Source organism: Nannobrachium achirus (assembly GCF_963921795.1).
Source record: "Nannobrachium achirus genome assembly, chromosome: 16".
Taxonomy (NCBI): Eukaryota; Metazoa; Chordata; class Actinopteri; order Myctophiformes; family Myctophidae; genus Nannobrachium; species Nannobrachium achirus.
The window spans coordinates 53,650,819-53,665,864 of record NC_137823.1 but is presented as its reverse complement, the minus strand read 5'-3'; the positions used below and the strand labels follow the sequence as shown (position 1 = coordinate 53,665,864).

The following is a 15,046-nucleotide window of genomic DNA, read 5'->3' as shown; positions in this document are numbered from 1 at the left end:
TTTGAGTCCCGATCCCGACGAACTTTGCTGCGTGTCACTCCCCACACCCTCACACCCCGTTTCCTGTCTATATCTTCACTGTATACTATCAATAAAGGCAGAAAATCCAAAATAAATATCTTTAAAAAAATCTAAAAACAATCGCAATGATCAAGGCGGCTAAAATCTACCACAAATAAACAGGATTGGCATTTATAATACAGTGCTATTGTCACTGCAGTGCAAAAACATTATTGTTAGCGTTAGCTAAGCACTAATGCAGGATGCACTCCACCCTTTTACTGAAAAACATTAGGGCTGGGCAATTAATAGAAAATATATCAAAACCAATATTTACAACCAATAACTGACTGCATAATCGAGAAAAAACGATTTTTAAATACCGGTAGATACATGTATTTTTCTTATACAGTATATCAACAAACCGAGTTTTCAAGTTGTGAGCTTGTAGATCGTCTATTTTCACTATCTATTTATATGTGTTGATTAATTTATCATAATCGAGGCAAAAGTTCGAAATAATCGTGATATTGATTTGAAATCATATCTCCCAGACCCTACTCCACATAGTAATAATGTAAATACGGTAGATGCCTGGTTTCTCATGAAAGAAACACAAATATGTTAACATATCCAACAAATCAGCCATACTGTAATTAACAGCATCAACACCAGGACCTGGGACTGTGTACCATGTACAGTATGTACAGTAGTTGTGTGTGTTTTGCTGAGTGGAGGAAATGGCAGTGATGAGCAGCGGCAACGCCTGATGAAGGCGGCTGAATATTTCCATCTTAACCAGGTCTCTCAAATCAGATTTTTCCACCCATTAAGCAATTCAGGCCTAGAATTATTGAAAGCTTTAACTATTGAAAAATAGCAGATATACAAGCTCACAGCGCGGCACCGAGTGCCGCCCTGCGAGCTTGTAGATCTGCTATTTTTGAAAAGTCATGAAGATTTGTGCGAATCTTTGTATATATATATTTTTTTTTAAAGCGAACATTTCTAACTCAAATATTTGCTTCTGGGGGGGTCCCTGATACAATATTTTGAGATGGGGGTCCGTGGCCAAATACATATCATTTTGGGGGTCCTTCACATGAAAAGGTTTGAGCACCGCCGACATAGAAATATATCTTTTTCAAAAAACCTTAGAAGGATTCAGAAGACACTTATAGAATCGGGTCAAAATATTCAAAGACATGCACAAATTTTCAAGATTTTTCAAAAATAGCAGATCTACAAACTCGCAGCGCGGCACTCGGTGCCGCGCTGTGAGCTTGTATATCTGCTATTTTTTAATAGCTAAAGCATAAAACGGAGCGTAATAATGCGCAGCCGGGCAAAATGGATTAAGGGGCTGTGTTGCTAGGCAACAGAGTCAGGTTCAGCAGATGCAGGCCAGTGCTGGTGCATGCAGTGGCAGACAATGGGCATTGTGGAGAGACAGAGTAATTGGATTCACGCTGTACTGTACTGTAAATGTGTACAGTAATTCTATACTGTCAGCTGACGGCCAATGTCTTTCTCCCTGGTTGTCTTGTACAGTATTTCGGTCTCTTGTCTCCAACATGTGTGCCCGCGGACACACACTCCACTGTCAATGTCTGGCAGAAACCTTGGATATCCGTATTATGCTCTTTTTCTTTCTCATAAACGAATGCCTTATTTTATACTCTGACAGTACCATGTCAATGTCATGCAAAAATAATAACCGAAATATATATATATCGTTGTTGACGGGCAGAAACCTTGTATCTCCAAGTTTCAAATGTGTACAAGTAAAGCCCTGCTTCATCAGACAAGGCCGTCGCACAAAAGTAGTGAAAACAGCAGATCTACAAGCACACAACGCCTCGCAGTGCGAGGCGTTGTGTGCTTGTAGACCGGCTGTTTTCACTAGTTTAGTTAATTTTTTAAATGATCAATACAAAATGAACGGTTTTGGACATACAAGGTTTCCACCCGACAACGACGATATACATATAAAACATAGCAAGCTCAGTCACAGTGCCTTGGATATTTTAGAAAAATGTAGACGATTACAGCCTATAATGCCAAAATAGGGACGCCAGGTTGAAAGTGGTCAAATCTGTCTGTGGGGTTTCATACATATTTAACGAATCAAAAGTATTAACTCATACCTCGCGATCCCCGTAGAAACCGTAGATTTCCCGCTGTACCGCACTGCCATGCCCGTAGAGCCCGTAAAGTTTAATTAGCTTTAATCATTATGAAAGGATTAAAAGTATTAGCGCAGATTTTCGCTGATTCTGGCTCTTTAGGCCCGCCCCCCTAACTGTATCCGGTCATTTCCGGTCTGGACCGGATCCAGCTTTCCGTATCCAGTCTGAGCCTGGGCCATAGTCCCGCCTCCATTGGTTTACTGTGTAACAGAAGTGGAAGCTACTCGGCGATGGAACGCTCGTTTTTCAATCGGATTTTTGCGTTTGGAAACTTTGATCCAGTCTCTACACGCCTGGATTATGATCCCCGCACATATCGTGCGTTTTGTGCGCGAACGTGTCCACGTGTTACCATAGCGCATGCCTGGCTTTTTTTCAATGTTTTTTCATGTAAACACTGGCGGATAAGCAGGAATACAGCGTGGCAACGGATATGTCTTTTTCAATGGGGTTTTTTGTATTCGAAAGCTTGTCACCGAGTCTACACGTCTACTAGATGAGTCGCGCACAGATTGTGCACGATGCGTGCGCGTGCCCACGCTAAAAGGTAAGGACAATTTGGCAGCTGCTTACTACAGCTATGTTTAAAATGGCAGAGAAATTGTTAACAAGAGCTTGTGACTAAATAATAACTACACTGGATCCACTGGAACACAGGTTCTCTTTTTTTTTACATTTCCTGAAAGAATAAGGGTTTCAGCCTGGCCGGCTAGTGTAGCGGTCCAGGCACCTAGGCTGCATGTCACTCCCCATCAGGGGCGTCACAAGGGGTAGGAAAGTGGGACTGAGTTACCAGGGCCCAAGGTGGTGGAGGAGGGGCCTTAATTATTTTATACTTTAGCTATTGAAAAATAGCAGATATACAAGCTCACAGCGCGGCACCGAGTGTATTTTTTAAGCGAACATTTCTAACTCAAACTTTGCTTCTGGGGGTCCCTGGAACTAAATATTTTGAGATCGGGGTCCGTGGCCAAACACATATCATCTTGGGGGTCCTTGACATAGGTTTCTTGCACACATTTTCACGATTTTTCAAAAATAGCAGAACTACAAGCTCGCAGCGCGGCACTCGGTGCCGCGCTGTGAGCTTGTATATCTGCTATTTTTCAATAGTTAAAGCACAGGGGCCCCGCAGTGAATCCTTGTACCCAGGGCCCAGAATTTGGTGCGACACCCCTGCTCCCCATCTCTCTCTCCCCCCATTTCCAGTCAGACTACTGTTCACTATTAGTCTCGGGTGGCCAGACTGTAAACTCCCACAATTTGCAAATGCTCCCGTCATACAGTCTGGAGCAACGGAAGTCTTATCATGAGTGCGAGATAAAGCGGACGTGACGCACCCATTCCCTTGGTGCAGTAGCGATAACAAGTCCCACTGGAAGCGTACTGTATGTCTTCTTTCTATATCTTTTGGGGCGTTATTTCGTCTTTCTCTGGTGTTATTGGTGTTACTACCATGATGTTTTCAAATGTTTTCTTAAACTATACACGCATAACAAGAATTTGCCGCTCCAAAGACTGTGCTAGCAGCAGCAGTGACTACATCTGTTACTTGCCGTTCGGGAGCTGTAGTTCCAGACTCTATAGCAGGGGTCTTCAACATTTTCAGGCCAAGGACCCCTTAGTTGAGAGAGAGATGAAGCAGGGACCCCCCACTCTTCATAGATTCCATATAGTTTCATCGTTTGACAGCACAATCATCAGTGTATTTTGGATTTCATGTCAATTCGTGTTTTTAGATGTTTAATCACTTGAACTGTCAGTACTTCTCCCCTCTACACCAAATCTCTTTGCTGAAAATAGCTGATCTACAAGCTCACTGCGAGGCGTTGTGAGCTTGTAGATCTGCTATTTTTGGCCAGAGTTCTCAGAATCTGGTTAAAAAGGAGATTTTTTTTTTTTTTTTCTTTCTATCACACAAAGATTTGGAGGACCCCCTGTAGTAACTCTGAGGACCCCCTGTTGAAGACCCCTGCTCTATAGCATTCGGAGATTGTGGAATAGTTGTCTGGCTACGCGAGACTAGTTCACAATCAATAAAGGCAGGAAAAGCAACAAAATAAATAAATACAAAATAAAAATAAAGAAAAAGAAGACGACAAGTAGCGGTTTCAGACAGAGACAGAAAATCCTGTGGTTAGCGGTGGATATTGGCAAGAATTTTGCGATGCAATACGTATCACGATACTTGGGTCACAATGCAGTAGTATCACGATATATTGAGAATCTTTGCGATGCGATACCATTGCAATACTATTGCGATATATCAGCTTTAAAAGCTGAAGGCGCTGCTCTAATGTTGTTTTCGTCGTTCGCAGCCATTTTCTCAAGAGACCTCACTCACTGAACCGTGGGAAGGGGGAGTAGCTACTATAGTACAGCGACATCTAGAGGCAGCGAACTGTCAGGACCGGACTTCTACCATTGGTTCCTATGCATGGGAACATATTTTATTTTCCTCAAAGTATCGCGATACTACTGCCTGAAGTATCGATACAGTATTGGCAAATAAACTATCACGATGTATTGCCATATCGATTACATTGCCCACCCCTATGGTTCATGAGTGTTGGCAGTACCTGGAGAGCTCCAGCGCGGGGACACAGGCTCCAGGCCTGTAGGAGCCGCTGCCCCGGTACTCCTTGGCGAAGGTCAGGTCCTGCATGCTGGCCCTGCCTTCCAGCACCTTCACACACTGACGCTGGACGTACTGCTTCACCTGGCTGATGTCCCGCGTCTCAAACAGGAGCTTGATGGAACGCTCCAGAACCTGGAGACAGGGAGGACACAACACAACACAACAGATGGGCGGTTTTAGATGCAAGAGAAGTGAGAGAGATATACTGGGAATAGGTGGAAGGATGCAAGCCCGAGGGGGGGGGGGGGGGGGGGGGGGGGGGGTGACATCGGTATATGCAACAATTATGTAGCCGTTGAGTCCTGATATTAACCCATTTAGGCCTAGGATTATTGACTGCTTTAACCATTGAAAAATAGCAGATCTACAAGCTCACAGCGCGGCACCGAGTGCCGCGCTGCGAGCTTGTAGATCTGCTATTTTTGAAAAAGTCGTGAAAATGTGTGCAAATCTTTGACTATATGTATTTTCAAAGCGAACGTTTGTAACTCAAATTTTGCTTCTGGGGGGTCCCTGGAACTAAATATTTTGAGATGGGGGTCTGTGGCCAAATAAATATCATTTTGGGGGTCCTTCACAATGAAAAGGTTTGAGAATCACTGACATAGTAGGCTCTCAAGAACAGACTAACTGAGCTCCATTTAAGTGAAAAGGACCTTTTCTTTGACGATGGCTGGCCAGATTGCTGACATAGATAGACATAGGTTTTTCAAAAAACCTTAGAAGGATTCAAAAGACACTTATAGAATCGGGTCAAAATTCAAATTTTCACGATTTAAAAAAAATAGCAGATCTACAAGCTCGCAGCGCGCGCTGTGAGCTTGTATATCTGCTATTTTTCAATTGTTAAAGCATAAAATAATGATACACAAAATGTGTACCCGTTCTGAATGGGTTAACACATCTGTTGGCGGGTATACATTTCATTAATTCAGTAGCACAGTGCCAGGGTTTTTCATTGTTTGTACCTCATTTCCGAGGCTCCTTGTACGCACCACCGGTCCAAATGTAATCTGATTACTTCCGGTCCGACAATACGCTCGTATTTTCTTTCACCCAGAAAAATTACAACCGCGTCCATCCGTTGCGAGATTACGAGATAGACATTTTTTAAGACATTTTCCTGCAGATCATTCCATTGCTTGCAACGGTGGATTTCACTTCCGGTTCCACTTCCACTTCCCGATGGATTTTTTGCTTCAGTGCCGAGTGCAGCGGAGCCGACTAAAATCGATCCCAATTTTAGTCAGCATCGGCACCTTGTGTGTTAAAATCAGGGTTAAGAGATTGTCACATAAGAGATTGTAGGTCGGCTTATTTACAGTATTTGTTTGCTTATAGTGAAATGTTCTTAAATCGCATCTAATATAAGTGCTCGTAAAAATTGGGATTGTTATTGAACCCAACCTTTGGCATCGGTCAGGCTCTAAGATGGACAGGTTATACCGGGGGTCAGCAACCCGCGGCTCTTTAGCGCCACCCTAGTGGCTCCCTGGAGCTTTTTCAAAGATGTATGAAACTGGAAAAAAATGGGGGGAGAAAATGTATTTTTTGTTTTAACGATTTTTTTAATCGTCACTGTCGGGCAGAAACCTTGTATCTCCAAGTTTCAAATTTGTATGTTTTTTTTTTTGCAAAGTAAAGCCCTGCTTCATCATACAAGACTGACGCACAAAAGTAGTGAAAACAGCAGATCTACAAGCACACAGCGCCTCGCGGTGCGAGGCGTTGTGTGCTTGTAGATCGGCTGTTTTCACTAGTTTAGTTCATTTTTTAAATGATAAATACAAAACGAAGTTTTGGACATACAAGGTTTCCACCCGACAACGACGATATATAAGGCTTTTATAATTTTTTTGCGGCTCCAGACAGATTTCTTTTTTTTTTTTTTTGGTCCAATATGGCTCTTTCAACATTTTGGGTTGCCGACCCCTGGGTTATACAAAGGGTGAATGAATGGATGGATGAGCGTATTCATGAATGGATGAGTGGAGGGAGGGATGGAGCGATGGGTGACACATGGGGTAGGGGGTCGACATGCTGCTGGTTACCTTGGAAACAGCAGGGCAGCCGTCGCGGCGGACGGTTTCGATCCCCTTGGCATCGAAGGTGGGCTCCTTCTGATCCAGACTCTCGTACATGTAGCCCACATAGCGCTTCTTTGTCTGCAACACGCACGGCAGGTACACCTGGATGTGCGCACGTGCACGTGCACACACAAGCAAACACACAAGAGGGGATACACATATACAAACAGAAGTTCATATAGACATACGTAATACAAACAACACATAAGAATGCAAATTAAAATAGAAATAAGCCAAATTGCTTCACAGATTGCTCTGTGAACCTGTGTAACTCCCCCAACACACAAACACACACGGTATAATATATATGTAAATAATAACGCAGGCAAATACATTGGCTGCACTAATGTATTATGTATATCCACGACTACAAACATATGCCGCCGGTGTTTAGACTAATAAGTTGGTAATTAATGCATATCTGTATGAGCTGAGTGCAGAGAAGATTTATAATGTATGTGCACTGACATGAATACACAGAGACGCACACAAGCACGCATAGAGCGGCGTCCGTGATCTCATACTGTGTGTGTGTGTGTGTGTGTGTGTGTGAGCGTGTTTGCTAAAAGAATGGATGCACTTCATCCGCACACAGTCTTTATGCAGCCTAGAGCTGTGATGACTAAAACACCAACCTTCTCAAACTTCAGCTTGACTGGTTTAGGGTTGGTGGCGGTCACTGCTTCAGCGATCTCATTGCCGATCTTGAAGGCCTGTTCTTTGGTGGCTCCCTTCAGCAATACGAACATGCTGCATTGCGCACACACACACACACACACACACACACACACACACACACACACACACACACACACACACACACACACACACACACACACACACACACACACACACACACACACACACACACACACACACACACACACACACACAAAGATTAGAACAAAGCAAACAGCTGGACACTTGTGAATCAGAATTGATCATTACATGCTTACGTTTATGTGCTTCAACAATTCCCCTGACATGTCCCAACATTTCAAATGTATGATATTCCTGTGCTGTACAGTGGGAGAGTCCATTTTACATGGAATCTGGTACAAACTCCTCTAAAGCCAGAGTAAACACCTTTGATGTCTTCAGGTATTTGATCTACAGCAGCTCCATAGACAGTGAAAGGAGATGGATTTTGTGGACTCATTGATTACTCCCATGATTTTGTGGGATAAAAGTGTCAATTGTCTAGACTCTAATGTAATCCTGGGTGCTACACTCCCTCTGCCAACCTGGGGAGAGCAACAGACTGACCTCATGCTTCCTTCTATACATGAGGAGTCCAAGCCGCTTCTTTTCACCTGACATGGGATAGTTTCCCCGGCTGGACGTAGCGCGTGGAAGGAACATGTTATTCTAACCGGTTCCTTTCCCCTCCATCAGGTGCCCTACCTTTAAAGCAAATCTCTTCAACTAAAATAGCGGATGAGCATTTTTCTCCAAATGTCTGTCTATTATCATTTAGTTCAAATTGATTCTCAGTTCAAGTTGGTTAAATTAATTCTGTGAGTGAGAAATAACTTTCCAAAGATGGAATCCAAAAAGAAAGCCTCGTTGCCACTGACCTGTCTGTGTCTCCATACACAACACTGACCTGTCTGTGTCTCCATACACAACACGGGCTCCCCACTTCTTAGTGTCGTTGACCATCTTGATGGCTCTCTCCAGAGTCTCCCTGGCCTTCTGGAGGATGCTGTCTCCAACCTGAACAAACCGCCACACCCACAATGCACTGCTCATGCCTATATCCAACCACTGTAGAATGTTGAAGCAGCCTTAGCCTGGTGGTCTAACCTGTGAGTGCAGTTAAACTCTACTACTCGTGTGTATGCTAATGCTACTGAGTACCCATGGCGCCTGCTCGGTTCCTTGCAGTGCTCAACACTTCCGCTTGAACCGAGGAGGAGGTAATAATGTAGCCTGACACTCAGCCTGAATTTTCATTTCGTTTCACTCCATTATTCAGTCTGAAAGCCCTTCCTACTGCAGCTGTTTCTGGGAGGGCGTTGCCAAAGTGGCAGTCTTCTGCGATTGGATCACCGCCTGATCAATCACAACAGTAGCAAAGCAGATGACGTCGTTGTTAAACAACCCTTATTGGTGTTGTTATGTGGCTGGCTAACCTGTTGCTACTTGCCAATCAAAGAAACTGGCAGAATAGGAGTGCTACTAACTAGTAATCAAACACAGTAAAACATATCTGCTACTGATGTTTCATAGCGAGATCGATACGATCACAAATTACCGCAGCGGGTGACGCTGCGTTCGTTTATGTTTGGGAATGTGCGGTACGGTCCGGAGCTGCGTTATTTGGAATCGCACAAGAGTTCTTGGAAAACCCCTCCCACGCAGCTCAGAAGCCCTGACGTCATCGAGTTGAAACGGCACTGATTTACCGTACAGATTTTCAACCGAGCAAGCCTCTCCATTGAGAGAGTCACCAGACCCCTGAATCGCCTAAACAATTATTTTAATGGGAGTGGCTAGCGATTCAGGGGTTGGAGCCAGGCAAGGTAATAATGGCCACCTTGGCAGTAACTCACCTCCACGCTGGGCATGCGTCCAGAGTAGTTGGCGGCGGCGTAACCGTAGGTGACGTTGGCAATGAGCTTGAGGCCGAGCTGCCGGGCGTGCAGCAGCCTCATCAGAGCCTTGTCCTCCTTGTGGCTCTTCATGGCCTGCTTCACCATGAGCCGCGTGTTCAGGATCTCCTCCAGCATGGTGGGCAGGATGCCCTTACGCACCTCCGACTGGGAGGGGTGAAGAGTTAGGGACGGGACAGTATGAAAATTACATGTCACAGTTACTTGAGGCAAAAACAATAATCAAAATATGCTTAAAACTTAAAGGGGAACTAGGCAAGTCTGTGACTATACAAACACATTCCCCCCCTCCTCCTCCCCTCTCTGACAGGCATCAAGGCATCATGCTTTCATTGATTAGAGAGATCACGAACGAGCACTTGACACTTTTATGTCCCAATCAACTACCTCAATGCATAACCGCCATGAAGTTCAAAGGGAGCAGAGCTCTGGCTGAGCATCCCCATCCCCTCAGACATAAACCCTCCAAGGGATGAATGTCAACATAAACACTGGAACAGAATCAACATACAGCCAGGGGGATGTATCTTTCTGCAAGGAAACACCCCAGCACAATAATATAGTGACTAATATTAGGCAAATGACTGCTAAAAAAATGTATATACCGGTACATATATATTAATGACGGAGGACAAGTTCACGATAAATGACATGAAATGATGAAGCATGTGTCGTCACGTGGATGTGTCGTACCTTGACGAAGGCGATGCCATTGGGGGAGACGGTGATGTCATTGCGGAGCTGGTAGAGGATGTCGGGGGGAACCCGCAGCGAGGTGCAGCCGAACTTAAACTCATCAGGCCTAGAAATACACGTTCACACAGTTAGACGGAGACTGTCTTTATATTACATGTTGATCTAACTGTGAAGACAGGTAGGCAAGGCGTTAACTGGTCGAGACAGACTAGCAGAGTAAATGAATAGGAACATGCATGTATTGAGAAGCAGTGTACTACACTTGTGTAATACACTGCTGACAGATATACCGTTGTTGTTATTTTCATAGTATGTTGTTTAGACTGATTGCTAGGTTCCCAGGTTTACCTGTAATCCTAGTTTACTGAGGCACAACACTGTTTCTCTCCATTTGATGAATGTGTTTATCTTGCTTATTGTAAGTTGCTGTGCATAAGAGCGTCTGCTAAATGCCTTAAATGTCTAGGTGTGGCCTTACGTTCCCAGGCTGTCCACGTGGCCCAGGCAGGTGGAGTAGCAGTAGTTGTAGGCGATGACGATGGAGGGGTACAGCGACTGGAAGTCCAGCACCACCACAGAGTTGCTGTAGAAGCGCGACTCCGGCTCCATGATGAGCGGCACGCACACCGGCGCCCTCTGCTGGGCACGCTGCTGGGCGCTGGGCGTCACCGGGATGTAGTTCATGGGCTTGGCCAGGCGCAGCATCATGGACTCTACACGATACTGGAAGGAGAGGAGGAAACCTCACATCAGGATGGAAACATCTGGACATACAGTGTGTTTGACAATTATTTTCTGGATCTGAATAATGTAGGTTACCTACGTTTATTTGAGGATATAATTTACATAGGCTATTTCCACAAGCCTAGGTGCGAGTCTGTTCGCTCTGTTCCATGATTTGTTTTGTCTCTCCGCATCACAGTCTGGAAATGATTCAGTTGACTTGTATTTCTGAACGTCCGTTATGACGTAGGCGACATCGTTGCTGATTGGATGTTGTTCCAACGAATCAGAGTAGGGTTAAGGTATCTACGTCATCAGCCAGCCAATACACACTGGTGTATTGGCTGTGATGCGGAGAGAAAAAAAATGGCGGAACGGATCGAACAGGCTGGCACCCAGGCTTTATTTCCACTATCGAGGATTGATTGTGCCGAATTTAAAGCAACTTACGTCTAACCACATGTACTGTATATACAGTACCAGCTGAATTATGCTATGAGTATACAGTATGTGTAATCTTTTGCCTATTCTTTCTTGGCATGTTTCTCGTTATGTTTTTGTTTTCTCTTCCGAAAACTACAAAATCAACTGAACATCCATTTCATCCACTTTACACTTGTTAAACCTGTGAGGTGACAACAAGTTAATTCTGACTAAAGTAAGTACGTGTCTGTCAACAGCCAAGGGACCCTACATTGCTTTCATAAAGTGCACAAATTACTCTAACAATGGTTTGGGGTTGACTCAAAAGCAAGAAGAATTATGACAAAAACACTTACATAGGCCTTTAAGCACATGAACCCTACGTCCCTTTCTGGTCACGTTATAGTAGGCGAACATTCAGTGAAAATAACAGATCTACAATCTAATCTACAAGCTCACAATTCGCCCATGTTGCATTGTGAGCTTGTGGATTAGCTACTTTCGCCAAAGAGGTGCCAGGTCAACTCTTTCTATTCACGTCCAAGTTCCAGCTGAAAACAGCAATTCATGTAACGACAGACCCATTTCTCTCTCTCTCTCTATAATAAAGGTGTTGAAAGCGGTGACACACTGTGGTTGTACCTGTGATCCTCGCGTCAGTACGTGGTAGAACTGGATGCCAAACACGCGGGCCAGCTCGCTGGTCCGCCCCACGATGTCCTGCTGCTGCAGCAGCTGCATGGTGCCACACAACCTGCTCACGTAGTGGTCCACCATCTTCCACCTGGTGCACGCACACACACGCACACACACACACACAAGCACAAGCTCTACATTAGCCAAGACCTTATTTCAGGTGTTGTTCTACACTGAAACACGTACTGTAAATACCAGACAGACAGACAGACAGACAGACAGACAGACAGGCTACAAGGTTTTTCAGGGTATAATGGGACCTTCGGTCGCAATAATATACAGTACACACAAACTGATTTTATGCTAGTAAGATGCCTCAGGGCGACAATATGCGACCTCGCTCTAAAGGGCGAGCTCGCGACAATTCTTGGCCATCTGGCCATCTGGCCAGTGATGTATATTGGACCAGTTACCCATATATGGAGACCCCTGCATGATAGTCAACAATATGATGTCAGAACATGCCCATATATGGGCATTAGCAAATATGGGCATTCCCAGATATGCGCTTAATATTGATGATAGGGATCTCCATATATGGGCATAAAACGGACAAGGACGTAATTAATTTGCAAGTGTGACTCGTGATGACATCACCGATCTCCATATATGGGCATAAAAGGGACATCAAGCCAGAGTGTGATGTCAGAGCGGCAAACCCATTCTGTTAAGAGTGGTTCTCACACTAGTATGCATGATGTCAGAGCGACAAACCCATAGAACCACAGACAAACCCATAGAACCGCAGACAAACCCATAGAACCACAGTGTCAGGCGTGACTTACAGACAGACAGAGATAGGCGCACAAGATGTGCAGATTTTCATAGTAAACTTGCGACCTATGGTCGCAATAAGCCCTATAATGGCATTCTCAAAATGGGTTGAAAGGGGTTCAAATTGGAACACGCTGGCTGCATACATGCCGATACCAAAAGAAATCCTGATATATCGTCTATATCGGTCATGCTCTAGAAAATGCTTCTGAAAAAAAGGACAACATCATCTGTGTGCAATGTTCAAGCAGCCGGCACAGACCTGTAGAGGTCAGTCTTGTGGTCGAACCAGTCGGACAGCGTGCGGGGGCTGTACAGCGGGAAGCGCTGGTGGAGCACATGGAAGGCCACGCTCTCAAAGGTGTAGCTGGTCAGCGTCACCTACAGGGGGCGAGAGAGGACACTTGTTCTCAAACATCTTCATATCAAGGACCCGTATTAGGCCACGGACTCCTCATAAACTCAGAGGACCTCACATTGAGAACCACTGCCCTACAGGTCTAGAGTGAATGTGCAGAGGGAGGGGAGGGTAGGGAGGGAGAGAGGAAGAGGTCAGGGCCTCTCACCTCAGTCTTCATCACCCTCCACAGGTTGAGGATGACACGTCCGATGAGGTGGATCTCGGTCATGGTGTCAGCGCCGTAATCGTCTCGGTCTGCAGTGAAGCGGTTCTCTTTGGAGTCGCCTGAGGACAGCCGAGACAGAACCATTACGACCTAGACTACGCTAGAGGCATCGTGATGATATGACTTTAGAGATACTGTGTACCACTTTGCATGATTTTAGGGCAAAATCTGTAGGAGCAGTGTCCAAAAATGTGTTTTGCATGGTGGCGCTAGAAGAGGGCCATGTGAGAAATCAGGGCTGGAGGTTGTGATTTGCCAGCCAAGGAGTGTGTGTGCAAAGTTTGGCATGGATAGGGGCAACAATGCCGGAGATAAGAGTAGGGGGCAAAAGTGTGGCATGACGTGACAGACAGACGGAGGGCCTGATGGAGGGAGGGACAGACAGCCGGTGGAGGTTTTCATAGTAACACAAATGATATAAAATAGAACTGTCCCTTGAGACACAGCCGATGTGGAAGACAGGGTATGTGAGGTTTTGATAGAAAACATACTGTATGGACACAAGCACACACTTGTTCCATGTCTCACTCGCACGCATATTGTGATAAGACCGCTTTCACAATACAGTTCGCATTACCAGATTCAATAAGCCAACAGTAATTACTTTTGCCCAGCTCTGCTGATGAGACATACGAAGTGCTCAACAACCAACTCGCATCTATTTGTGGATTTGCCCAGACGTGTCATGGCCTCCTTTTAGCAAGCAAGGAACTTAATATTCCTCCGTCAGCCCGGCTTAAATGGGCAGCGGGAGCTCCGTTATTGCAGACTGTGCAAAGTAAAAGCAAGCCGTTTGATTTGATTTGATCTAATCCTCATACTTATTAAGACAGCCAGAGAGGGAAAAGAACCAAAGAGAAAGCGATACTTATTAGATAGCCAGGGAAGAGAGAGAGAGAGAGAGAGAGAGAGAGAGAGAGAGAGAGAGAGAGAGAGAGAGAGAGAGAGAGAGAGAGAGAGAGAGAGAGAGAGAGGGGGGGACGGAGAGAGAACAAAAGAAAGATACTTATTAGTCAGTCAGAGAGGAGAGAGAGAGGAGAGAGATGAAAAGAGAGCGAAACAGATTGATCTTGCAGAGATCTGAATGCAAGATGCATATTTATCATTTCAAAGTTACATATTTTTTTCTGGTATAGAGCTGATGTTTAATTCAGTTTTTTATTTTCTATGTGTATTGATAGAGGTTGGACAAGACGAGCGTTTCCTATATTATTATCACTCGTTAATCAAATGTGACAGAGGGTCCCTGCCACCACATAAAAGGGGCAAAACAATATTATGCTCAGATCCTTCCAAAAAACAACTCCAAAATGTAACTTCACAAGACTTTCCAGACCTTTATACAGTAGGATCCCTAAAAACTAAACCACTTGATAAAACCTTGATGTTGTATTGGTTTTTAACAGTGCTGGTGAACACCCCAGGCTGGGTTGATGTAGGCAAGGCATCACAAGGGGGAGGAAAGTGGGACTGAGTTACTAGGGCCCAAGGTGGAGGGGCCTGGAATTATTTTATACTTTAGCTATTGAAAAATAGCAGATATACAAGCTCACCGAGTGCCACGCTGCGAGCTTGCAGA

The 15,046-nt window shown here is 44.8% G+C and overlaps 1 protein-coding gene across 1 annotated transcript in view; it reads right to left on the bottom strand.

The window, feature by feature from the left end:
- The window catches only part of rev3l (REV3 like, DNA directed polymerase zeta catalytic subunit), a 115,979-nt gene that overhangs the window by 9,372 nt on the left and 91,561 nt on the right, over positions 1-15,046 (bottom strand). Inside the window, exons 20-29 of the mRNA XM_080745163.1 lie at positions 13,408-13,526; positions 13,104-13,222; positions 12,014-12,155; positions 10,704-10,948; positions 10,223-10,331; positions 9,470-9,676; positions 8,521-8,630; positions 7,550-7,664; positions 6,879-7,016; positions 4,769-4,959 (exon numbers count right to left, since the gene is read on the bottom strand). Coding sequence (XP_080601289.1) covers positions 4,769-4,959; positions 6,879-7,016; positions 7,550-7,664; positions 8,521-8,630; positions 9,470-9,676; positions 10,223-10,331; positions 10,704-10,948; positions 12,014-12,155; positions 13,104-13,222; positions 13,408-13,526 — 1,495 coding nt within the window. The remainder of the gene's footprint in view (positions 1-4,768; positions 4,960-6,878; positions 7,017-7,549; positions 7,665-8,520; positions 8,631-9,469; positions 9,677-10,222; positions 10,332-10,703; positions 10,949-12,013; positions 12,156-13,103; positions 13,223-13,407; positions 13,527-15,046) is intronic.